This window comes from Panulirus ornatus, chromosome 46 (genome assembly GCF_036320965.1).
Source record: "Panulirus ornatus isolate Po-2019 chromosome 46, ASM3632096v1, whole genome shotgun sequence".
NCBI lineage: Eukaryota > Metazoa > Arthropoda > Malacostraca > Decapoda > Palinuridae > Panulirus > Panulirus ornatus.
In genome coordinates this window covers 2,295,122-2,322,340 of record NC_092269.1, presented here as the reverse complement: position 1 = coordinate 2,322,340, position 27,219 = coordinate 2,295,122, and the positions used below count along the sequence as shown (strand labels likewise).

The following is a 27,219-nucleotide window of genomic DNA, read 5'->3' as shown; positions in this document are numbered from 1 at the left end:
GGGATGGTGGGACTGTTAAAGTGATGAGGTGATAAGAGAGACTGTAAATACCTCATCAGTCGGTGTGAGGGGGGGATGGTCGAGTGAGGACGTGCCCCCGATAATGAGAATTTTGCTTGACCTCTCATAATCTCCCTCACCCTTGCTTCATTCTCCTAACTCATCCCTTCCATCATCCTTCTCCTCCTCCCTTCCGACCCCCTCAAGGTCCATCAGTGTATGAGGGTCCATCACTGTGTGAGGGTTCTTGCGACAGTTTCATCTCATTTGTGGATGAACTTCGTAAACTGGTAGTTTAAAGTGATTTTGCGTGTGTGTGTGTGTGTGTGTGTGTGTGTGTGTGTGTGTGTGTGTGTGTGCATTAAGGCTGCGTACATTAAGGCTGTGTAAAGCTATATTCTTACGTACATATACGCAGCGTAAAGCTATACCATGCGTACATTAAGGGTACGTAAAGCTATACCTTGTTGTAATCACTTGCCAAGTTCTCGGGCCATATACCAGCATGTTACCTGTGTGGTGAAGATGCTGGTGGCGTCGCAGAGTGGTGGAAAGCCTTCCTTGAAATGACCTGAGGCCGTGAAGGAAGGAAGGAAGGAAGGAAGGAAGGAAGGAAGGAAGGAAGGAAGTAGGGCAGGAAGGAAGGAAGGAAGTAGGGGAGGAAGGAAGGAAGGAAGGAAGGAAGTAGGGCAGGAAGGAAGGAAGGAAGGAAGGAAGTAGGGCAGGAAGGAAGGAAGGAAGTAGGGCAGGAAGGAAGGAAGGAAGGAAGGAAGTAGGGCAGGAAGGAAGGAAGGAAGTAGGGCAGGAAGGAAGGAAGTAGGGCAGGAAGGAAGGAAGGAAGGAAGGAAGTAGGGCAGGAAGGAAGGAAGGAAGTAGGGCAGGGAGGAAGGAAGAAAGGAAGTAGGGCAGGAAGGAAGGAAGGAAGGAAGGAAGTAGGGCAGGAAGGAAGGAAGGAAGGAAGGAAGGAAGGAAGTAGGGCAGGAAGGAAGGAAGGAAGTAGGGCAGGAAGGAAGGAAGGAAGGAAGGAAGTAGGGCAGGAAGGAAGGAAGGGGGACAGAAGATAGAAGTTTGTGATTTCGTAGAGGCAATTTAGACCTCAAAAGTTCGTGTGAGGAGAGAGGCCTGGTTATCCTTCCTTGACTTTCTCCCTTTGGCTTCCTCCCTGCGCCTTATTGGCTGTATAAGTACGCTTAACGGACAGACGGTCCAGGAGGAGGAGAGGAGGAGGAGGAGGAGGAGGAGGAGGAGGAGGAGGAGGAGGAGGAGGAGGAGGAACACTACGATGAGAGGGTAGCAGGACGGAACAACTGTACATTGAAATGGAAAACGTGACCTGGGAAGAAGGGAGGTAGGAAAATGAGTTGTGGGGAAAAGAAATGGTTGAGGTTATGGGAGAAGTGAGACAACTTGGACTGGGTGAATGTGGACAGAGCAATGGACGGGCTTGGGAAGGGAAGGGGAAAGGCTATGAAGCTGTTAAAGGGGCAAAAAATGGATGGAACAGATTGCATTTGAAGGGAAAGGGGGAGACTTTCGCAAAACGGAATCCAGAATCGGATTAAATAAAGAATATTAGGAAATAGTTCTGTGCCGTCCCCGGGGGAAGAGAGAGAGAGAGAGAGAGAGAGAGAGAGAGAGAGAGAGAGAGAGAGAGAGAGAGAGAGAGAGAGACTGGGATTGCGGGAAGAAATAGGGAGAAAGGGAGATTTGAGGGAGGGGAGAGGGATAGAGAAGACTGGCTGCTATAAGACCTGATGGAAACAGAAATGAGGGAGTGTGTTGGTGAAATACGACGGGTTAAGGGAGTTTAAAGGTTAAGGGAGTTTGAGGGTTAAGGAGGTTATGGGTGAAGGGAGGTAAAGACAGAGGGTGGGGTAAAGTTAAGGGAGATATTCCTTCAGAAACCCGGGTGATGTCGTGTTGACCCTTAGTGACCTGACCCCCAGAGAGAAAGGGGAGGGGGTAGTTAAGGGGTGAACTATGGGAGCGATTGTCGTAAAATTAACGAGACACTTAAACGAAGAATTTACGAAACTCACGTGAGAAAAAACACGCACGAAGAAATTACGAAATAGTCACGAAAAAATCTTTGTAATTTGAAGACTGTTTTCCTTGCAGAGAAGATAATAAGCATTGTTGATTATTCTTGCTCTTACATCTTTACAGGTTTTAAACCATAAATGATTTCTTTTGAGTGAGAGAAAGACACAAACAGAAGATATATGATAAGGGAAATTAGTAATGATTTTAATAATGATAATGATAATTATAATAATAATGATAATAATGATAATAATAATAAAATTATAATAGTAATATAATGATGATAATTATGATGATGATAATGATAATAATAACAATTATGATAATAATAATTATTCATTTCTTTATTTTGCTTTGTCGCTGTCTCCCGCGTAATGATAATAATAATCATAATAATAATAATAGTCGAGTGTTGGGCAATAGGTGTAGCAGCTGTAGGAAAAAAGAAAAATTAGAATTTTTATTATGTCCTGAAGAGCCATGAAAGATAATGGGGCGAGGGTAGCCTGCTGTCCTTTTGGGTCTGGTGATGTACGGGATTATTTCAGGATTGACGTCTCCCTTGTCACATAATTGGAAATGCTGGATCATGCGGCCCCTCGGGGGAAGACGGTGTTATGCCACGTTTTGATTGGTTTTTGGGTGGGGTGGGGGGGTGGGGGTGTTCACTAGGACTCTGTCGTCATGGTCGAGGGCTGGTTAATTCAACACAGGAGATTCAGTCTTTCAGGTCTTCAATAATGGTATTATATTCCCTTCTTGCCTCTGTATACTTACTAAATGCTATGAGAATACAATCGTAATGTAATCATAATGTAATATAATTATGAGAATATAATCGTAATGTAATCATAATGTAATATGATTATAATTATTTTCTTACATTTTAATCAGTAATCTTATTTATATTAACGTATGGGGAAATAAGATAAATTAGGTTAATATTATCATTGCCTTTTTGTCACGCATTAACAAAATAATTGATAAGCAGTGGTGATAGTATGTAGGTAAATAAAGATATAAACAAAATATATAAGAACAATGGATGAAAATAAATGTAAAAAGGTGTTTTCCTCTTTATATATATATTTTTTTGAAGAAGCGTAAAGACCAGCAGACCACCTCGCTCGTACCTTGGAGGGTCTTTGTTCTCTCTCTCTCTCTCTCTCTCTCTCTCTCTCTCTCTCTCTCTCTCTCTCTCTCTCTCTCTCTCTCTCTCCGGGGTTGGTGGAGGGCTCTGGGTGTTCAGGGTTAAAACTTAAGGTCGTACATTTTCCTCCCCCAGGGGACCCTGCTGGTGTGGGAGAGGCGAGGGAGCCAGAGAGAGAGAGAGAGAGAGAGAGAGAGAGAGAGAGAGAGAGAGAGAGAGAGAGAGAGAGAGAGAGAGAGAGATAAGACTGTTTAACCTTAAGGCACCCCACTCTCTCTCTCTCTCTCTCTCTCTCTCTCTCTCTCTCTCTCTCTCTCTCTCTCTCTCCCCCCTTTCTCAGGTGTTTATTGGCCAGCAACTCGACCCACAAGTTTAATCCGATCGTTAAGGTGAATCAGGCTTGGGGGGGGGGAGGAGGGGAGGGTCACCCTCAGAGGTCAAGGGGGCGGGGGAGGGGGAGATTCCCCCCCCCGCCCCCGCCCCTCAGAGGTCAGTAGGTGTGGCTGGCCGGCTCTTGCCGTCGTAATTTTTTGTCTTGGAAGTTGGGTCGGGGGGAGGGGGGGGGGGGGTCAGGTGTTGCCGGCGGGGGTGTTGGGAGGGTCAAGTAGTGCCTAGTGTCTGGCACTCTTACCTCACAACAACAACAACAACAACAACAACAACCTCCCCCTCTCACTCACCTCCACGCCCCACCACACCTTAGGTCGGTTTGATCGCTCGGTGGTCAGGGGTCACAGGTCACACCGGTGTGCACCGGGGGTCGTACCGTCGTGATCAAGGGTCGTACCGTCGTGATCAAGGGTCGTACCGTCGTGATCAAGGGTCGCACCGTCGTGCTCAAGCGGTCGTACCGTCGTGATCAAGGGTCGTACCGTCGTGCTCAAGGGTCGTACCGTCGTGCTCAAGGGTCGTACCGTCGTGATCAAGGGTCGTACCGTCGTGCTCAAGGGTCGTACCGTCGTACTCAGAAGAATCCCCTGGGAAAAAATAACGAATAAAGTCTTCATTATTTTTCCTGCATCACAACAAGGGACAATGTTGTAGAATTTTGTTGTGCCGGGTTGTGAGCGCGCGCCCGACCCCTTGTGTTACGGAATTTTAAAACCAATTTCTTTTTCTTGTTCTTTTTGCTTCGCGTCCATATTTGGATTCTGTACTATCTATACATTTTTATGTTTTCCAAAATTTCTAACCACGTTTTAGATGGCGTTATTTCGATGTGAGTTTTTATTACCTTTAAATTGCGTTTTTTTCTAATATAAACGTCAGGAAATTTTTATTTTTTTTTTTCGTGAGAATAAGTTTAAACTCTCGAGTTCATTTTGATAATTTTTGTTTAATAGTTTCAGGAAACGCCAGAATTTTCATTTAATCTTTTTGGGGGACGTTGTCTTCATCCCATATTCTTTCTTATCTTCTCAAAATATATTATTAAAGATTTTTGTATCCTTAAGGATGTGTTTATCAACATCGGTACGGCGTGTGTATGTGTGTATGGTCACTGTTTATGTGTTATGGGGGGGGGGGGGGGGGCGAGAGTTTTACACTTGTGTTGACCCGTCTCCCTGACGTGTATATATGAACCATTTTTTCGGTTACTCCTGTGTATATGTAAACCCTCCCTACTCCCAGCTCTATGCCAGGTACCCATTTTATCGCCCACACCCATAGGGGGAAGTGATGAAGAGCTGGGTTGTCTGTGGGGCGACTCTTACTCCCAGGATTCGAACCTGGGCTTGCTCATGCGTGTCTCTAAAGTTTCGCAACGGAATTCCATACATACAGTTCGTCGATTGACCTCGCTGACGTTATGCTTCAAGTGGTGATTATGCAGTGGCTCCTGCCTTCATTGCCTTCCACTGTATACATCACACTGAAGAAATGTAAATTCCCACACAACGTGAGCATAACCACGTCACTGTTCACAGTGTCTGATGTATCCCCACACTGGCGCACCACTGAAGACCCGTTGTGTGTCTGTTAAGCCGTTTTCCACAGCATTCATCCCTCCCCCCCTAAAAAATGCCTTTTTTTTTTTTTAGCAGCATTCGCTCTTAGAGATGTATGTCTTCTACAGCATTATTCATGCGTGCTGAACAGTAATGCTCTCATCTCTGTGTGTATGCTGTCTGCTTTACTGTGGTTGGTCCCTTGTGGTGTATTGCACACATCTTACAGTATAATTGGTCGAAAGAGATTCACCTTTCTTTGAGTAATGTATCAATTAGGTATAAATCTTCCTTTGAATATTGTATCTAGATATTGTTTCTTCTATGAATATTGTATGAATATTGTATGTATATCGAGAGAGATTTTAGGCGTCTTATGAATACTGTGTTAATAGATTTTAATCTCCCTTCAATAATTGTATCTACATATATTACCCTCCCTTTGAATATTGTATCCACCGGTCATTACCCTCCCTTTGAAATGCTGTAGTGCCAGGTAATAACCTCCCTTTGAATATTTCAGTTTCAGATATTAACATTCCTTAACACAGCTTCGTGTACATATTCTCCCTACATTTAACCTTTTGATCTGTGGACTGTGATACACACACACACACGTAACCCAGCACCAGCTCCCTGTAGATAGGCCGACTGTACACTTAAATGATAATCTCATCATGCAAATGAATCGAGGTCGTCTCTGTATTTTACATGCCTGAAGTTAACTGGTGTGTGTGTGTGTGTGTGTGTGTGTGTGTGTGTGTTTTGTATCTTTCTCCTTTTTTTTTGCATTCTCCTTCATTAAAGCAAAACGTAATGAAGAGAGAGAGAGAGAGAGAGAGAGAGAGAGAGAGAGAGAGAGAGAGAGAGAGAGAGAGAGAGAGAGAGAGAGAGAGAGTGCCTTTTATGTATGGAAATGGATTTGATTCTCGCTGCGCCAGCCCAGTATGCGCCTCCCTCGGCTTGTTTAAGAGAAATGGCTAATAAAGAGAGAGTCAGTCAGTCTCTCTCTCTCTCTCTCTCTCTCTCTCTCTCTCTCTCTCTCTCTCTCTCTCTCTCTCTCTCTCTACAAAGTCAATACTGGCGAGGCTAGGTCAGGTCTGTGGCCTCGCCCTACCCAGACTCACTCCCTGGTTGGGTCGCGATGATCCGTCAGTCCAGCCACCGTGATGGGTGGACGAGGGATCGTGTCACCTGGAGAGGAAAGATGATGATCATGATGATGATGCGCGTGTGGTATGGTGTGAGTGAGGTCGGTGCCGTGGACTCGTGTGCTGACCCGTCATGACCTTACTGTACAATGCCGGAGGGGAGAGAGAGAGAGAGAGAGAGAGAGAGAGAGAGAGAGAGAGAGAGAGAGAGAGAGAGAGAGAGAGAGAGTATGGTATATAGGGAGAGATGCGGTTACCTCCCCTAGTATGGTTGATGTGGGGGGGGGGGTGGATTATCATGACCTGACCTTTGTGGTGGTTCAGAATATCTTGTGGGTTTCGTTGGGGGGACCCTGACCTGACCTGACCTGACCTGACTTGACCTGACCTGACCTTTGTGGTAAGCTGTGGCAAACGCCAGCAGGTTATGCCCCCCCCAACCCCCCCCCTCCCCTCCTTACAAGCTCTCGACTGTGGTAGCGAGAACCGCCAATATTGGCAAAGGTGACAGGTATCAATGCCACCAGCTGCCGCCCGCCCGCCACCAGCTGCCGCCCGCCCACCACCAGCTGCCGCCCGCCCGCCACCAGCTGCCGCCCGCCCGCCACCAGCTGCCGCCCGCCCACCACCAGCTGCCGCCCGCCCGCCACCAGCTGCCGCCCGCCCACCACCAGCTGCCGCCCGCCCGCCACCAGCTGCCGCCCGCCCGCCACCAGCTGCCGCCCGCCCACCACCAGCTGGCGGTAGCGCCCACACACCTTGTCAACGGTGAAGCCTCTCGCACTCGCTCGCTCACCTCCCCCCTCCCCCCTCCCCCCTCCCCCCTGCGATACAATCACTGCCAAGATGAGCAGCGCTCCCGGCCGTATTTGGCTCCAGACAGTGCCATCCAACAGCCAAGCAGGTTTGGGCGTGACTCGCGTGCGTCTCGCGTGGGATAACGAACCTTGTGCGATGTACTCCGTGCCATGGTGTTTTTTTTTTCTTTTTTTTTTGTCCGTGGCTGTTGAGTTCCCTCCCCACCCCGACCACCATAGGCATGTCATTACCAGTCTAAGTCATTCTAACGATGTACTATCCAATAAGCGCGCCCCTCGATGCTAAGGAGACGGTTGTTAAGTGTTCCGTGTGTTGCTGTGTGTGTGTGTGTGTGTGTGTGTGTGTGTGTTGCTGTGTGTTTGTGTGTGTGTGTGTGTGTGTGTGTGTGTGTGTGTGTGTGTGTGTGTGTGTGGTGTGTGTGTGTGTGTGTGTGTGTGTGTGTGGTGTGTGTGTGTGTGTATGTGTGTGTGTGTTTGTGTGTGGTGTGTGTGTGTGTGTGGTGTGTGTGTGTTGTTGTTGTTGTTCTTCCTGCTCATGTGTTTCCAAGGAGACAATCCTTGTGCCCTTCTTCCATACGAGTTCCCCTATTTCTGAGTAATTCTCGAGGGTAAATTCCCCAAGAAGGAGGAATTTTCTCAACCAGAAATTAATTCCCTCGTCGGGAGGAAATGTTTCCCTACCGCAGGGGAATTTTCCCCCAAGCACAGGAGGGAGTAATTTCCCTGACTGATATTCGAATTGACTCATTAGTGAGGTAATTCCCCCTCCCCCCCATCATTATAGGGGATCGTCTCCCCATCACCAGTGCACTTACCCATCCCTTCCCCTTCCCCCCCATCTCACACATCAGCGTGATCACGTCACCAAGTGGGTAACTCTTACCTAAATGGGTAAATACCTCCCTCTCCCCATCCCCTCGGTAAGGTAAGTGTTTCCAACTAGCTGGGCAATTTCCCTTACCTTTGGGTTGATTGCCTAACAAGGGTGAGGGGGCGGGGGGGAGGAGGTAGGGATGGATCAGAATTCCCCTATCCTCCCAATCTAATTGGATAATTCCCCTGCTGATGGGGATTTCCCCCATAATCTCACCCCCCCCCTCCACACCCCCACTTCCCCAACCCTCACGGTTTCGTATTTCCGTATGTCGAAACGTTGGGGTAGTGGGAGGGGGGGGAGGGAGGTGTGTAATTATACGAAATTATCCCATGTTTGGTGTGAGGTGGAGTCCAGCCACCTGAGGGGAGGGGAGGGGAGGGGAGGGGAGGGGTGGGGAGGGTAGATTATTTCCTTATACCCACCCCCATCCCCCCTCCTCCCCCCCCTCCCCCAGCGGACCGGGGGCGGGAGGGGGGAGGAGGTGATATTTAACCGCTCAGTTTGTTAATGGTTGGAATTTTTTTTAACTACCCTCTCTCCGCTCCTCTCTCTCTCTCTCTCTCTCTCTCTCTCTCTCTCTCTCTCTCTCTCTCTCTCTCTCTCTCTCTCTCTCTCTTCTTAACCCCCTCCCATCCTCCTCCTCCCACCCCATCCTCGTGGTGTTGTACCCCCCCCACCCCCACCCTCATTTACACCCCCCCCCCCCCCCCCCAGCCACAGGATAGATGGCTGGGGTGGTTTTCACTAGCGACATTTTTTTTTTTTTCTTCTCTATTTTTCTTTACATTGTGTTTTTCTAAGGTGGGGAGGGAGAATTGAGTCTTTTGATCTCAGGGAACTGTGGGGGTCTTCCAGCGAGGGAGGCGTATGGGGTTAAGGGGGGTGGGTGGGGAGAGAGAGAGAGAGAGAGAGAGAGAGAGAGAGAGAGAGAGAGAGAGTAGCGTGTGTTGGTGTTGGTCACGTGTTGGAGTGTTGGAGATAATGGTTTTCTCGTTAGATTCTGGGTTTGAATAGACGTCTTAAAAATATTTGAAAAAAAGGATATAAGGTCCTTATATATATATATATATATATATATATATATATCTATATTCTTCTGTTTCCCATTTTAGAAAGTTAATACAAGGAGGGGAGGATTTCTGGCCCCCCGCTCCCGTCCTCTCTAGTCGCTTTCTACGACACGCGAGGAATACGTGGGAAGTATTCTTTCACCCCTATCCCCAGGGATAATATACATATATATATACATATACACATACACACACATACACATACATACGCACATATACACACACACACACATACATATATATACATATGAAAAATGTAAGAAACAATTTAGAAAACTGAAACTTCTAGCTTGAAATGAATGAAAAAAAAGAATGTCACATAATGGTTCAACCTCTGGCTATGGAAAAAAGGAAATGTATAATTTATTTACACAGACGTCAATAGCAGTTCTCATCAATTTAACCACTGTATCAATAAGCTTCAATGTCTAAGCTACATTTTTCTCCAATTTCACTATTTTCCTTCACATTTTCAATTGTGTCTGAAGGTTCTACTTCAAGAGTGTGTAGGTATGTATATTTGCGTGTGTGGACGTATGTATATACATGTGTATGGGGGGGGTTGGGCCATTTCTTTCGTCTGTTTCCTTGCGCTACCTCGCAAACGCGGGAGACAGCGACAAAGTATAATAAAAAAATAATAATATATATATATATGTGTATATATATATATATATATATATATATATATATATATATATATATATATATATATCCAGTCACATGAGGGTTTAAGTCCCTTACCCTGTGATTATAAGTCCCCCTCGTCAAGAGGGGTTTTAATGAATCGTTGACTCATTACAACCCCCACCCGCAGATAGAGTCCAGACCTGCATCACAACACCAGAGGGTCACAACCCTTACTACATCCACACCAGACTGTAATCTCGACTTGACCTCGTTTAAATTCAGGTTCGGTTCCTGTTTCTTCCTTACGAGTTTCTTCTTCGCCACGAAGGGTCGTGAAGACGTCTGACCTTCATAATAAGGTCACACCAAGCGATTGACCCTGCTGAAATTATGTATATATATATATATATATATATATATATATATATATATATATATATATATATATATATATATATGTATATATATATAGAGTGAATTGGAGCGATGTGGTATACCGGGGTTGACGTGCTGTCAGTGGATTGAATCAGGGCATGTGGAGCGTCCGGGGTGGGCCGTGGAGGGCTGTGTGGGTATGTATATTTGCGTGTGTGGACGTGTGTATGTACATGTGTATGGGGGGGGGGGGGGCCATTTCTTTCGTCTGTTTCCTTGCGCTACCTCGCAAACGCGGGAGACAGCGACAAAGTATAAAAAAAAAAAAAAAAAAATATATATATATATATATATATATATATATATATATATATATATATGTATATATATATATATATATATATATATATATATATATATATATATATATATATATATATATATATATTTCGCCCTTGAGTATATTTGTAAACATGGCTTCCGTTGATCTACCCAGATGTTATGACCTTATTTACAACCTTCACTTACAAGGACTCTTAACAACCCGCTCTCTACTCGATATTTACAGTTGTAAATAGTTTGAAGGAAAGAAAAATTTTTTTTAATATGACGTAGGAGGAGCGATGGTTGTTTTTGAATAGCGATTTCTAGTCAAGATAATGATAATGATATTATTGATATTTATTAATGTGGTTTGAGTCAGTAGTTTGTTAACTGATGGTTTAAAAGTCCCACAAAGTTAAGAGTTATATCAAAGTCGTGATTTTTAAAAAAAAAAACTTTTGAAAAAAAATGGAAAAGGGTAAACAAATTTCAATTTCCTCCAAGCCAAATTTTTTTCCCCTAAATTGTTTACCTCGCATTTGTTTGCCTTGCGTGTGTGTTTGCCTGTTTGTCCCCGGGGAGGTGGGTTGTTTGCGCCTCTGACCCCCTTTTGTTTGCGGTTGTTTTGTGAGTGACGTCACGAACGAGCCATGGCAGACGGGGGCAGTGATTACGTTTTTTTTTTTCTTATAAATTTTTTCCTCGTTTTCTAGCCTTTGTTGATTTTTGCCACTCCGTTTTCTTTTGACTTTTACTCTTATTTTTCCTCTGCGTCTATTTATATTTTTTCTCTGTATTTTCCTTCGACTTCTCTTGTCCTGTATTCATTTTTACCTCTCTCTCTCTCTCTCTCTCTCTCTCTCTCTCTCTCTCTCTCTCTCTCTCTCTCTCTCTCTCTTCTCTCTCTTTCTCTTAATTCGTCCACCCGTTCCTTCTACTTCTTCCCTCCCTCCCTACAACAGTGTCGGGAAGAAGGCGGCGTTGGTGAGGGAGAGAGAAGGTTGGTGATGGAGGGAGGGAGGGAGGGAGGGAGAGAGGGAGTGGTAGTGAAGGAAGAATGAGGGAGGAGGGAGGAGGGAGGGAGGAAGTTGTGAAGGGAGAGGAGGTTGGAACACTACGCAGGGCGTGATGATGGAAGAGAAAAAAAGGGCGCCCAAGTTGAAAATGCAAATTCATACATCCAAGTTAGGTACGAGTGTGTGTGTGTGTGTGTGTGTGTGTGTGTGTGTGTGGGAGGGCCATGGGACAGGGGAGGCCTGGCGGACAGGATGGAACAGAAAGACGGGTTGAGTACATGAAGGATATGCCTACGTAGGAGGACACACACAGTATGTGTCTCACTGTAGGACACATAGAGGATGTAAGACTTCGATAATGACCACAGTGACACAACCCACAACCACAACCACAAGCCACGACCAGAAACCACAATCAGAACCACAACCCACAACCACAAACCACAATCACAACCACAAACACAACCACAAACCACAATCACAACCACAAGCCACAACAACAATCACAACCACAACCACAAACCACAACCACAGCCACAACCACAAGCCACAACCACAAACCACAACCACAACCCACAACCACAACCACAAACCACAACCACAGCCACAACCACAACCCACAACCACAACCACAAACCACAACCACAGCCACAACCACAACCCACAACCACAACCACAAACCACAACCACAGCCACAACCACAAGCCACAACCACAAACCCCAAACCACAACCACAACCCACAACCACAAACCACAACCACAATCGCAACCACAAGCCAAAACCACAAACCACACTCCCAACCACAACCATCCACTCATGTTGGTCAACAAAATTTTTATTGAAAAAAAAAAGAAAATGATTACGAATTGAAACTTTCCTCTTTTTTTCCCCCAGATTTACCATTTTGATGTTCAATTACGACCACCAAGTCGTCTATGTAAATGAGATGACTGGTGGTTGGGTGGGGGGGGTAGTGTTACATGCTAGGAGCGTAGGAGGGATGGGGGGAGGGGGGGCAGTAATTAGCAAGGGCCGTAATGATTAGACATGAGAGGTGATTTCACATCATTCTGCTCCCATTTTCTCTCTCTCTCTCTCTCTCTCTCTCTCTCTCTCTCTCTCTCTCTCTCTCTCTCTCTCTCTCTCTCTCTCTCTTCAAGTTATAGATCAGAAAATAATGAACTATGTTGGACTGTGAAAAAAGATAGTTTCTCTCTCTCTCTCTCTCTCTCTCTCTCTCTCTCTCTCTCTCTCTCTCTCTCTCTCTCTCTCTGTAGGTTATTAAGTCCCGAAGCCTCATTAGAAATTCATTGAACTCTGTGTGAATTACCTGGTAATTAGCGAGTGACGGTAATGACCGCCCTGCCAATTATCATCACTACCATCCCCCCGTCCCCCCCCCCCCCCCCCCCCGTATCATTATATTCATAAGTCCATGTTACGCTGAGAGGCAAACGAGATGTGACATATATATATATTTTTTCCTCATCTTTACTTATATAGATTCAAAAAGGGGTTAAGGGAGTGAGAGTGGGGGGGGAAGGGGAGGGAGGGGGGGTGTGAAGGGGAGCATAACCTGTTGCTCTCCCTCTGTATATGTGAGAGAGAGAGAGAGAGAGAGAGAGAGAGAGAAGGTTTGGGGATATATATATATATATATATATATATATATATATATATATATATATATATATATATATATATATATATATGTGTGTGTGTGTGTGTGTGTGTGTGTGTGTGTGTGTGTATGTGTGGGTATAGTAGATGATGCTGGACGTACACACACACACACACACACACACACAGCTGACGAAGATACAGCTGACGTACGCGCATGTAGCCGGTATTTGGCGCGTTCACTGCACGGATCCCACGGGAAAATATAGATTGCCCCCCTCTCCCCCTCCCACAGCTTTGGGAGGGGGTGTGTGTGTGTGGGTCCCCCGCTTGTGTGTCATAGACGTGCCAGAATAGTGCCTGCCACCCCAGGTCAGGCCGTCGGGGGAGGCTAAATTAACTCTGGGGTGAAATCTGGCCCGCTCTCCCCTCTCTCTCTCTCTCTCTCTCTCTCTCTCTCTCTCTCTCTCTCTCTCTCTCTCTCTCTCTCTCTCTCTCTCGGGGTTTTGTCACGTGTTCGTGTAAACACGTTCTCGCCGCACGTGGTCGAGCCAGCACGTGCAGAGGAGGTGGAGGAGGGGTAGGGGGGGTAGAGTAGACAGGTTGCCAGTACAGGTAAAACAAGTGTTTAGATTTTACGTTTGATAATGCAGTCTTGAAGCTGAGAGATTAGCCTTATCAACGCTGCTCCAACAGGCCCTACCCCTCCCTCCCTCCCTCCCTCCCTCCCTCCCTCCCTCCCTCCCTCCCCTCCATTGCTGACATCCGCCGACCTTTGACCTTTCAGGAGGTTAAGTAAGTTCGAGGTTCCCAGGTCGTTTGGTTCTGGTCCTGTTCAGGTCTGGCCCTCGGCACCAGGTCGTGGTCCATGGTAGGTCAAGGTGTCGCACAGGTCATGCCAGGTCGAGGTTGTAGAGTCAGGTCGAGGAGCCTCCTGCTGGCTTAGGTCGACCCCCCACCCCCGACCCCCCCCCCTGGACCGGAGAGAAAGTTGGCCCGACCACCGGTCCATTCCAGGGAGGGTCATGTCCCAGGAGCAGGTCCATGGGTGTCACCTCATTCAGGTCATCGGGGGTCAAGGTCAGGCCCCTCGACCATACCGTTTCCGGGTCAACCTCATGCAGAGGTGAGGGTGTCAGGCGATGGGACGCAACACGTACACAACCTGACACAGACTGGTATGTACACATGCACTGTACCACCTCAACGTACATGAAACGTTCCCACACACACACACACACACACACACACACACACACACACACACACACACACACACAATCTAGGATCATTTCCCCAGCCATGTATGCACAGGAAGACACAGAACTCGATAGCTTTTTGGCAAACAGCTTCCCAGTCATATTGTCTTCCACGTTCGTTCTTATTGACCGCTTGGAGGTGGGGGGGTTGAAAGAAGTGAACCCCTGTAATGAACGAAGTGAACCCCCTGTCGTGAAAGAAGTGAACCCCTTGTCATGAAAGAAATGAACCCCTGAAATGAAGGAAATGAACCCCTGAAATGAAGGAAGTGAACCTCCTGTCGTGAAAGAAGTGAACCCCCTGTCATGAAAGAAGTGAACCCCTGTAATGAAAGAAACGATCCTTGGTCATTTCGTCCTTCTTCTTTTGGGTCTTTATAAATCTGGCAATGAGACGATGATTGCCTCACAAAGTGTGGCACCAGAGCCTTTCAGGGAACAGATCCATCAAAGGGAGAGTGAGGGAGGGAGAGGCAGGTAGGGAGAGATGCTCTTCCTTTTACCACCTGATCCATTTTATGTAATCAGTTTTGTGAGGGCTTCCTCTCCCTTCTCCCCCCTCTCCCTCCCTCCCTCTCCCTGGGTCAAGGGAGAGAGGGAGGGTGAGAATGATGTCTGAGTGTCACCTGGGGACCTGACATCACCAGGGTGACTTCATAATCTCCTTCCTACCCCCTCCTTCCCCCTTCCTCCCTCCTTCCTCCCCCCCTTAACAAAATAACATCAGCTCTGGCACACTAAAGTCGACCCCAAGGATCAATAGACTTGTTGGTGACGTTTCTCTTCCTCTTCCTCCTCCTCCCTCCCTCCCTCCCTCCCTCCCTCCCTCCCTCCCTCCACCCCTTGCTGTATTATAAGTGGGAGAGGGAGGGAGGTAGGGAAGGAGGGAGTGGGACATCCACACGATGCCCGACGCGAGTCTTCTGCCACATTCCCGTGTTATTGTCTTCGATTCACCTCCCCTCTCCCGGCCAGGTACATGGCTCAGACTTTTATGTAAGTGCTTTCACGGCTCGTGCAGTGCCCCCCCCCCCCCCAGGATCGCAGGGGGGAAGACGAGGGAGAGGGGGGGAGGGAAAGAAGGGAAGAGGGAGGAGGGGATGAGAGAGATAGGTGGGTGAACGAGAGGAGGTGAGAGGGAGGGAACAGTTTAATGGGATGGAAGGTCGGGGTAAGGCGGCAGTCTCGAGGTCTTTGGGGAAAAATATTCCCGAGTGCATTTTGTTTTGGTGGATTTCTGTGTACACACACACACACACACACACACACACACACACACACACACACACACACACACGGCCGGGGGATGTGGGAAGGTCTGATGGGCAAGCAAGGTTCGAAGTTCATGACAAATGAGCAGCAGATCAGTCGCGGAACTTTTGCGAAGGTCAGGTTGGAGATGCGTGGGTGCGCGGGGGTCGCGCGCCCGCGCCATCAACCTCTTAATGGTGGACGAGTTTGTGTTGGATCATGGGAGCTTGATGAAGATCATTATGTGGACCCTGACTTTGAACATTTGCATACGGTCGTCTTGGATCCCATCTGTTCCACAGTTGCAGGCGAAGGTTTGTTTATATTTGCGTGCAGAGATAAGACCAGATCTCTACTGTCTTTTGATTGGCTGTTGGTCAATACTGTGTGTTTTGATTGGCTATTGGTCAATACTGTGTGTTTTGATTGGCTGTTGGTCAATACTGTCTTTTGATTGGCTGTTGGTCAATACTGTCTTTTGATTGGCTGTTGGTCAATACTGTGTGTTTTGATTGGCTATTGGTCAATACTGTGTGTTTTGATTGGCTGTTGGTCAATACTGTCTTTTGATTGGCTGTTGGTCAATACTGTGTGTTTTGATTGGCTATTGGTCAATACTGTGTGTTTTGATTGGCTGTTGGTCAATACTGTCTTTTGATTGCTGTTGGTCAATACTGTCTTTTGATTGCTGTTGGTCAATACTGTGTTCGTTTCAGTGCCTTTCGCATCCAAGATTGTTTTGCTTTGAAGATGTGTTCCCATCTGTCGTGTTTTATTTTGATTATCATTGTAACACACTACTCCTATGAGATCGTCTCGACTTATCAGAATATGTTGTGAGTTTAAATGTTAGTTCTCGTTTGTTTCACTCGACCTGATTTGTCATTGATCAGTTGCCTGTAATGTTGAAATGCGCTTAACATTGTTAAAATACGTTTCACTTTTGTTAAGATACGTTCAACATTGTTAAGACACGTTTAGTATTATCAAAATACGTTTAACATTGTTAAAATACGTTTCACGTTGTTAGAATACGTCATAACAGTGTTAGAATACGTTTAACATTGTTAAAATACCTTTCAATGCTTTATCCTCCTCTCTCTTGTGTGGCCAGTGTACCCCAGATTGTCTCTCAATCCCTCACGCCAAATGTGACACACGACTCTTGCCTTTTCCATCCGTCTGTCATATGGGACGGATCCGCCTGTCATATGGGACGGCGACCCAGGTCAAGGGTCGGCGGCGGCGCACGTGATTTGGTTTGTCATATGGTAATTAGAGTAAGTTGACCTGGTGAGACAGACGAGGGAGGGAGGGAGGGAGGTGGTGGGGGGGGTGCATGTCTGTCACACCGTTCTCTGTTCGTGTGATGGTTGTGCCCTTTAATCACTCACCCCCCCCCCTCCCCCTCCTCAGACACGGTGAGGGGTGGTGGGGTGTGGGTATGAGGAAGGCACCTGGCTTTCAAAACCCCTCATTTCTCTCCTCCCCTCCCCGCCCTCTCACACCTCCTCCACCCTCGCCCTCACACCTCATCCACCTCACACTCGTGGTACACAATCAGACGTTTGGTTGAAGATGCACTTGTGAATGTTTCACTGAGTTTCGCTGAAGGTGTTGTTAAAACTCGGAGTTGATGTTTTCCTTAAACGTGCGTGGCTTATTTATAAAATAACGCGAAAGACGCACCCACCCGGGGAAGTTTGCGGCCAACAAACAAACAAACAAACAAAAAATTTGTATTTATCTTAAGAGTTATAGCTGAAGCCATAACTCCGCACCGCCATCTTGGTGATCTAGTGACCCCCAGGCCGCCATCTTGGTGATCTAGTGACCCCCAGGCCGCCATCTTGGTGATCTAGCCCCCCCTTAGGCCGCCATCTTGGTGCTCTAAAGCCCCCCCAGGCCGCCATCTTGGTGATCTAGTGACCCTCAGGCCGCCATTTTGGTGATCGTGTGACCTCAGGCCGCCATCTTGGTGATCGTGTGACCCCCAGGCCGCCATCTTGGTGACCTAGTGACCCTCAGGTCGCCATCTTGGTGATCGTGTGACCTCAGGCCGCCATCTTGGTGATCGTGTGACCTCAGGCCGCCATCTTGGTGATCGTGTGACCTCAGGCCGCCATCTTGGTGATCGTGTGACCTCAGGCCGCCATCTTGGTGATCGTGTGACCTCAGGCCGCCATCTTGGTGATCGTGTGACCCAGACAAGCGGAAGCTTCCGGTACAATGCACTCTGTGGGTCCGGTTAATCGCATCGCAGGGTGATTGGCAGCTAAAGCCTGAGCGCCAGTGATCCGGTTAATAGGTGGCCGGAACAATATGATCAAGGATTTAATGTAATATGGCGGGAGTTTGGCTCAGCGGTCCAGGCTACAGCTGATCACCGCCTCGCCTCCGGTGATTGGCTGCCTCGCGACCCAGGCAACAGCTGATCACCGCCTCGCCTCCGGTGATTGGCTGCCTCGCGACTCAGACAACAGCTGATCACCGTCAACAACGGTGGGACAAGCCTAATCACCAGTTATTCATCAGTCAGTTCATTTTTCATGTAGAGAGAACGGGGTGAAAGACGCCTCTGAGGTCGCCGGTAGGTGAAAAGCGATTCATGAAATAGACCATTGTGCTATATGCGGGGCGACGGTGTTTGTCAGATGAGCTGAATCTAGACATGGGAGGAAGCCATGTGATTGGTCTGTAGGGCATGACCTTAGGGTGTTAGGCGTTTGGTTTCGTTGCATCGTACAACACAGTCGTGGAGGAAGGAGGGACGTGAGGAAGGAGTGCCTTTGTTGAGCGTTCCTGGCGCTGCCTTGCTAAAGCGGGAAACGGCGGCGAAGTATGAACGAACGTGTATCCCATCTTCTTTCGAGCAACTTTGGTCCAGCTAGGGTATCAGATATTTACAATCTTCATATTGTATGTTGTGAAAATAATTGGTTCCTTCATGAACGCATGTCTTGAATTACAGTCCAATAATCCTATAATTACTCTTTGGCAGATTAATCTCCCTCCATAAAGATTATATTACATCTAAGATTTAATCTTTGATCAGTTTTAAATTGTTTATTGAGTTAATTTTCTGTTGAAGTAACAAAAAAAAAAAAAAAATATGATGGTATATTTATTCGTTTTTGAGTTACCAAATTTGTATTCATCAGCCGGGGTCAGGGGTCATTGGAGGTCAGGGGTCATTACAAGGCGAAGAAAGCCATACGTCCCTCCCTCCCTTCCTTCCCCGGGCATAAGGCCGTCTTCTGTGCTAACGATGTTAAGCGCTTTCTTGCCTCGCGTCGACACGCCCCTAATGCTGTTAGCTTCAAGATGAGGTTTCTAAGGGTGTTTTCCCTCCGTCGTTTCCGAGCCGGTCTCTGAAAGGGTTTCTTAATGGTATCGACAGGTTTTGGGGCGATGAGAAAAAAAGAATAAAGTGCTACAAGGTGGATTGTTTCATTGTTTATATGAAAAAATAAAGGTTGTCTATCAAGAGGGACATTTAATGGTAAACAAAATGGTTTGAATATATAGACTTTGAATTGCGCCCTAAGGGTTTCTAAGTCAGTTAGACGGTTTCTAGTTTTTTTCAAAAGGTTTTTTGATGATGCCCATGTGGTTTCTAGGGCATTTAAACGGTACCTAAGTCTTTTAAAAATCATTATGAATTGTGCTCAGATGGGTTTCTAAGTCTTTCATTTTTGTCTCGTAGGTTTTTTTTTTTTAAATAAGTAGCCTTTCTAAGAGTGTCAAAAAGGGGTACTTCAGGTCTCTACTTGTGGCTCTTAGGGTTTCTAGATAACGGTTGTTGGGTTTCGGAGACCACCACAATAACGTCATCCAAACCAACTGTTTGGTCCTTCTCAAACTGTATTACGTCGGCTGGTTCCTCATGTTGTAGATGTATAATGATTACATTCTGACGATGACGTAGCGTTTAGGATGAACACATTGGTCTGGCTTGATGTATGTGGGAAGTGCTGGTTCGGTTGTGATTCCTTGTCTAATGCTATGTTGATTGTGATCAGGGTTAGCTGGTTGTGGCGGGTGTTATAGACTAGTGTATGGTTGTGGCGGGTGATATAGACTATATGTTAGACGACGAGCGAAAATGTGAGACTGATAATGAAACCAGATGAAAGAGAAAACATTATTGTTTTTTGTTTTTTTCTTCTGATTTTCCCGTAGCCCAGCCGACGTTTTCTAATACGAGACATAACACGAGTGGACACGAGGACAAGTTGTTACTCTCTTGTTTGGGAAACTTTTAATGGCATGGTTGGTCACACCATCGTGTGTGTGTGTGTGTGTGTGTGTGTGTGTGTGTGTGTGAAGAGGGGCACAGGTCGAGAGCAACAAATTTAGCAAATTTCCCTATATTCATTTTTGTCAGAAAACTTCAGCACCTGTATTTTCTAAGTCGATTTAGACTCTATGATATATGTTGGGTTTGTGGTGGTAGAGGTTTCTGACACGGTCTGGATCGTATCATCATTACTAACAGATTGAGAGGAAGAGGATTTCCCTACCTTGTTACATTCCCTCCTGTCGCTGTATCCTCGCCTATCCTACACAGTATCGAAGGATGCGCTTCCCTCCTGAGGGATAAATCTCAATCCCACGTCCCTTTCCTGAAGGAGACGCCCCTGGGGGATTCGTAATCCCACGTAGCCCCAAGCAAATTTAGCGGCGATGGCTTGTCCTCCCCTCCTGTATGGGGGTGTGGATGGAGGATGCGGGTAGCACGAGCCAGGGAGGAAGTTGGGTAATATATTACCAGGGGAGGGTTGGGGTCAGGTCAGACCCCTGTGTTTGCTTGTAACGGGGGTCCATTTGCATAAACAAGCAGCCCTCGGGAGCCGACTTGTTTTACTTGGCCCGTAGTTAGGGCGAGAGTTTGGTAGAGGGGGTGTAGTGCTGGGGGTGGATGATGATGATGGGAGGCGGTGGGTAGAGTTTGGTAGAGGAGGGTGGGGTTGTGGTGGGGGTGGATGATGATGGACGACGGTGGGTAGAGTTTGGCAGGGGGGGGGGGGGTGGGTTGTGGTGGGGGGTGGATGATGATGATGGGAGACGGTGGGTAGAGTTTGGTAGAGGAGGGTGGGTTGTGGTGGGGGTGGATGATGATGGGAGACGGTGGGTAGAGTTTGGTGTTTGTTTCTCTTGGCATTAAAGCCATTGATTCCTCCGACCGGGTACACAGACCCTGGCTGGTGAGGTGTGGGAGGAGGAGGAGGAGGAGGTGATGATGATCATGCGGTTATTGTAGGCAACAACTGTAGCTGTAGTTGTAGTTGTAACAGCAGCTGAGAGTGAGGGAGGGACGGAGGACAGCAGATACAAAGGTGGAGTTGGTGGAGGTAGTTCAGGGAGGAAGGAGCGGGGTTGCAAGCGAATGCGGTAGAGCGGAGCATTAGCGATCAGCCAGCTGAAGAGGAAGGTCGTAGGAGGTGATGAAAAATATAAGATGAATGTAAAAAAAAAACCCATTAGATTTAAACGCGTTATCATAAGTAACGATATTGAGGTAAAGTGGCCCTTTTTTTCAAGATATTGCGTCATCATAGTAGTGAGAATAGTAGTCGTGGTAATGGTAGCAGTAATGATAGTGCGTTATTACTGAAATGGGGGATAGAAAGTGTGTAGGGGGATGGGTACGAGGGACTGGCTTTCTCTCATTAAACTATGACATAACAAGCAACAAACACAAGTGATGTTCATATGATTTTTTTTTCTCTTTCGCAAAAGACGATAAGAAGTTCGTCACTAATGACGTCAAAATTTCGTGTGTTTCGTAACCATTGTTGTATATAAGTTGTGTAAAGTTTTCGTGTGTTTTGTAATCATTGTTGTATATAAAGTGTAAAATTTTCGTTATTATTCCAGGATTTTATGACATAATTTTCATTGCTGGCGAATACTTGTGCAAATGAGAATATATTAAGGTATAGAAAGAACACAGTATAGAAGTGTAGAGACAGGAGGAGTGTTAAGAAGGACAAAGACACAAGGAGGATAAGAAGGATAAGTGAAGCTTGTGAAGAGTTAGAAAACGTGGTAAGTGTTGGAGAAGTTCGTAGAAGATGTGATACGTGGTGGTGAAGTTCGTGGAAAATGTGATGCGCGATGGTGGCGGTGAAATTCGTGGAAAAATATGATGCGCGGTGGTGGTGGCGGTGAAGTTCGCGGAAAATGTGATGCTCGAAGGTGAAGTTCGTGGAAAATGTGATGCGTGGTGGTGAAGTTCGTGGAAAATGTGTTGCGTGGTGGTGGTGGGCGGTGAGGAAGTTGGTGGGAGTGCTGGAAGGCGTCGTGGTCATTACATGAGGCGCCATGTTGGCCATCGTGATCGTGATTGTGGCACTGTGGGCCACGGCTGCCTGGCTCGTCCACTCCCGCTTGAACAAGGCACACCCAGGTCCTGCCGACGCTGGTGCCGCCCTATCCTGCAGTAGTAGTAGTAATAGTAGTAGTAGTAGTAGTAGAAGTGCTACAGCCAGCACCGCTACAGTCACCGGTGCCATTATAACCTCGAAGAACAACAACACTAACAACACCAGCAGCGTCAATACCTCATCCAGGGTTAGCGGTCTATTTTTCAACGCTGGTCCCATCCCCTCCGCCGGTGCCACGGCCCCCGACGGCGTCGTCGGCGCCTCCTCCGGCGTACCTCCGTCCCAGGGGAGCGGCGGCGGCTCCTCATCCTCATCCTCCTTTTGCCTCCTCCTCCCGCCGAAGTCGGAGAATGGGGTCGTCGGGGAGGAAGACAGAGACTTGGCCCGCCGTCAGAAGCTGCTGAGGAAGCGCCGACGGCTGATCTCCCGCCTGTACGACCTGAACCAAGACGCCGACGAGATCCTGAAGCTGTACTTCACCGGCAGCGACGCCGGCAGCGACGTCTCCTCGACGGCTTCCAGGGAGAGAGACCCGAGCGCCAGCAGGCTCCTGGGAGCAGCGAATAGAAGAGACAACGCCTCAGGTCGACTGCAGGCCGGACTTGCCACCCTTCGGCGTCGAAGCGAACCCATCCGGTCTTCGGCGCCCCTGGCGTCGGCGAGGCCCCCCGGCGGGCGGATCTCGCTCGCCGAAGACGTCCCGAGAGTCCCCGTCGTCCGGGGATCCGACACCCACAGCGTGGGTTCGAGCGATGACTCCGGCATCGGAGTGGAGTATGTGGAGGGAGGAACTCCCTCTCTTCTCGAGGTTTGGAACCTAAGACTTTATTTTCCTTTTTTTTTTTCACCTCCCGTGTTGTGGCTGCGGTTACCCAACTGTCCTCGTCTCTGCTAACAAGATGCCTTCGTGGGATTCGTTTGTGCTAACAAACCGTTCGCGTCGGGAGTCGTCCTCCCTCTAACAAAGCGAGTGTCCGGCGTTGTCGTTAGCTAAGAAACTAACAAAGACCTCTCCCTTCTAACATAATGTAATCTAATTTTGTTAGAGGTCAAAGAATAATCTCTCTTCTAACAAAATGAGTGTTGAAATGTGTTCTATTAACAAAAGGAGTCTCTCAAAGCAGTCCGTCCTAACACAGTGTCAAAAATTATGGGAAAAAAGTTTAGTTTTTTAACAGTTTTACAATTTTGTGTAGATGCGTGTAACTCCTACGGCCGAGTGTATACAGCATGGCCTGTGTGTTTCAGTGTCTAGTGTTGCAGTTTACGTAGTGTTTCAGTTCCCCTCACATATCTAGGGTGTTTCAGGGTGTCCCATGTGTTTCAGCCTGTCCCATGTGTTTTAGGATGTCCCTTGTGTGTTTTAGGGTGTTCCTTGTGTTTCAGCTTGCCCCTTGTGTTCCAGAATGCATGTGGTGTTTCAGGACGAGTCTTGTGTTCCAGGATGTCACCTGTGTTGTACATTGCATCACGTGTGTTGCTGGTGTTTCACTAAAACCTCAGGTTAAGTGTTTTTTGTGTGTTCCATCTACACTCCCTCGCTAGGGATCCACACTTATCTTCCCCTTCCTTCCTTCTACCCCTCCTTCTACCTCTACCCTCCCTTCTTCTCCCCTTCCCCTTCCTCCCTCCCCTTCCCCTTCCTCCCTCCCCTTCCCTCTCCAAAGTCACGGATCCACAAACTGAAATAGATCACATCCCCCCTCCCCCTCTCCCTCGCGACACGTCTCCCACCCATCCCCTCCTCCATCAACCCCCCCCTCCCGATGCCAACTTCAAGTCCCCCCCCCCCCCCTCCATCATCCAGAATAACTTAGTTCCACCAGAGAGCCTCGTCCAGCACCACCAGTTAAGGACAGTAACGAGTTAGTGTAAGACTTTGCCTTAAGTTGTGGAGTGGGTGTGTTGTGTGTACTCAACCACAGGGTTCGAATCCCCTCTCGAAACGGTCCGAATGCTGGGTAATTTTTTTTTTTACTTTGGAATTATAAAACCACTTTTTGTTTTGTTTTACATGATGTGTTGAAATTATTTTTTTATATAATATTATATTTTTTTTTTTGCCTGGAAACTTTTGTTATATTGTTTGTGGTTAAAAGACCCGAGTAACGCTATTGTTTGGCATTTGTTGTGTTGTGGACGTGTCAGCTGATGAATAATTAATAGCTATAGTTTGATTGTTTGTGGGTTTTCAACGGTGAAATTGGTGTGCGAATATTTCATTCATAACATGTGTGTGTGTATATATATATATATATATATATATATATATATATATATATATATATATATATATATATATATATATACTTGTTTACTTGTTTATTCTATTATTATTTTTTTATTGTTTTTGTTATCCTTTTTTTGTGTTATGTTCTTTAGTTCATTTCTCTTTTTTGTTTGTTTTCTTCCAGCCTACAATATTTGGGACAGTAGCAGACGACCAGACACCCAGGGACAACAATACTAAAAGGGTAAGTCATTTTCCTGTCTTATTTCCTGTCTTGACGCCCGACTGAGGACCTGTCTCTTTTCACACCCGTCGAAGATCGTGTCTGTCTTCCATACCCGTCCAAGGTCACTTACCTTTCTCACATACCTGTCCAAGATCCCTTACCTGTCTCCCATACCTGTCCAAGGCCCCCTGTCTCCTACACCTGTCCAAGGCCCCTTACCTGTCTCCCAGACCTGTCCAAGTCCTTACCTGTCTCGTCTAAGACCCTACCTACCTCCCACCCGTTTAAGACTATATATATACCTGTCTTCCCATCTAAAACCCTGCCTGTCTCGCCCATACGTCTAAGGGCCCTTCTCCTTCCCTGTCTTCCGCATATGTTCAAGTCCCCCCCCCTCAACCTGTCTCGCCCATACGTCCAAGCCCCCCCTCCTATCTGTCTCCCATATCCGCTCAAAAACATGCCATACCAAGACGCCGAGGTGAAATATCACAGCTTTTTATCCGTCTAAGTTCACGATTTTCCTTTGAATTACAAGACACGGTTTTGTCTCATAGTAGAGTGTGGTGTTATGTCTCTGTGAGGAGACATTATGAGGTTAAGAGCTTTTACTTTCATCTGTCTTAGGGAGAGTTTTGGCAGAGCATAGACAGCACTGAACTGTGGTGAGGTTTCATCATCATGGGGTTGGAAAGGTTAGGGTTGTCTGTACGAACCTCATGAGAGGTTTGTGTCTGTTGTCTCTTAGGGACTGTTAGAGACGATAAGGAAGCTGTGAGAATAATGAGGAAGTTCTGGGTGTGCTGAGAAAGCTGTGAGATTGGAATGCTTTATGTATTGTGAAAGACATGTAGTAATTCTAAGGAATTTTCCAATATATATATATATATATATATATATATATATATATATATATATATATATATATATATATATATATATATATATATGAATATATATCCCAGTCTGAGCCAAGTACTCATTTATCGACTATCCTAGAGGGGAAGATGAACACCTGGGTTGGATTCGGGCCGACAGACGCGCAGACTAAACACGACATTTGTTGGCCATTGTTAAATCTTCCGTCGTAATCCCATTTTCGTCACCAGGACAGAAATGGCAAATTGTACGGAAACTATAGTTCGCTTCGGATTCGTTGAGTGTGGGGTACGTAACGTCTGTTTTCCTTTTAAAGAAAATGGGAAACTCGGTGCCCACGGGATGATAACTAGACCATCCCATGTGACACTCGCTCTTAATGGATCGTTCACTCGATAATGGAGGAAAGGAGCTGAAGTGCTTGTTAGGGGAAATAATTTGATGATAATGATGATATAAATGAATTATCAAGTTTACTGAAATTATTGATAATATCGGTAATATTTAGATCAGTTTGATGTGTGATGAAATTATAGAAGTTGTTACCATAGGTCATATTTAAGTAATTAAATCTGAGTTCATTGAAAATGTAGATATAAGTGATAATGAATTTATTATTATATATATGGTAAAGTTGATGAAATTGTGAATAACACAGAGGAATATGTAGTATTAAAAACTCATGAAAAATGAGCTTATTGGAAAATAAGTTTTGATTTGTGATTTTAGCGAAATACATTGAAAAAAAAAGGCGAAAAAATAATAATTCAGGCGATAAATTTTAGGATTATTCATCTGAAGTGACTTTTGCACTCAATTTAAAACGCTTCCTGCGTGTAATAAGTGGAGCAGGAAGCTGTTTTGCATAACAGCGAAGGAAAGCATTAAAAGCTGCTTTTATGTTAAGTTCTCTCGTACATATAGAAGTTCAATTGTGGCAGGAAAATAGTATGGAAAGTCTTGTCCATTTTCACTCACTGTGGGATAGTGAAGGTTAGTGTGTGTGTGTGTGTGTGTGTGTGTGTGTGTGTGTGTGTGTGTGTGTGTAGGTGTGTTGACGTGTGCTTAATTAATTCCGTGTTTTACGCTTCCACTTTTAATTATAATGGAAAGAGGGAGAGTTATGTTTTGTATATATATATATATATATATATATATATATATATATATATATATATATATATATATATACAACAAAGACTTTTCGTTTTGTTAGGTTTGACTTATATTTCCCACAACATGTGTTAATGATGTTTGTGGTAGATGTCTAGTTAATTAAGAACCTCGTATGAAGCGAGATTATTCATGACACATCTTGAACACCTGGAGAAGCTTGTGAAAGATTCTTCAATTGGTGGTTATAGCTTGATGGGCCTTAACGACCCTGGTAGTCGTTGAGGACGTAATGGTAGACCTAACTAGACGATCATTTGGGAAGGAACCACCATCGTTAATGCTCTGAGAGGCCCTTGTTCGCGTCTGACCTGAATTGCTCTCAGGTACACTTGTTGGCGAGTGTATGGTGGTGTTGTTGGCGAGTGTATGGTTGTGTTGGCGAGTGTATGGTGGTGTTGTTGGCGAGTGTATGGTGGTGTTGTTGGTGTGATCGCTGGAGACGTGCGTGCTGTGTGTACATACCACAGTCCTCAAGATCCCATTCCTGGGGCCGGGGGGGGGGGGGGGGGGGAATCTGGGGTGAGGGGGGAGGGGGGAAGTCATGGGGTTGGGGGGGGGAAGGCTTGGGATATGGTGGAGGGAGGGAGAGATGGAGGAGGAGGAGGTGTTGTTGGTGGTGGTGATTTGAGAGAGAGAGAGAGAGAGAGGGAGAGAGAGAGAGAGAGAGAGAGAGAGAGAGAGAGAGAGAGAGAGAGAGAGAGAGAGAGAGAGTCTAAAGGAAGGGAGAGAGAGATGATGAAAGGGGAAAAAATAGAAACACGCAGAAGAAAAAGGAGAAAAGAAAA

At 46.4% G+C, this 27,219-nt stretch overlaps 1 protein-coding gene across 12 annotated transcripts in view; it reads left to right on the top strand.

The window, feature by feature from the left end:
- The window catches only part of LOC139763049 (ras-GEF domain-containing family member 1B-like), a 731,513-nt gene that overhangs the window by 431,786 nt on the left and 272,508 nt on the right, over window positions 1-27,219 (top strand). For 7 of the 12 annotated variants that reach the window (XM_071688625.1, XM_071688624.1, XM_071688619.1 and 4 more), the window contains one exon: window positions 24,338-24,397. The exons of 3 other annotated variants lie outside the window; for them this stretch is intronic. In XM_071688625.1, the coding sequence (XP_071544726.1) occupies window positions 24,338-24,397 (60 nt within the window). Of the gene's footprint in view, window positions 1-21,414; window positions 22,732-24,337; window positions 24,398-27,219 lie in introns of all 12 variants that reach the window. 2 more of the 12 variants (XM_071688617.1, XM_071688618.1) reach the window with 2 other exon arrangements.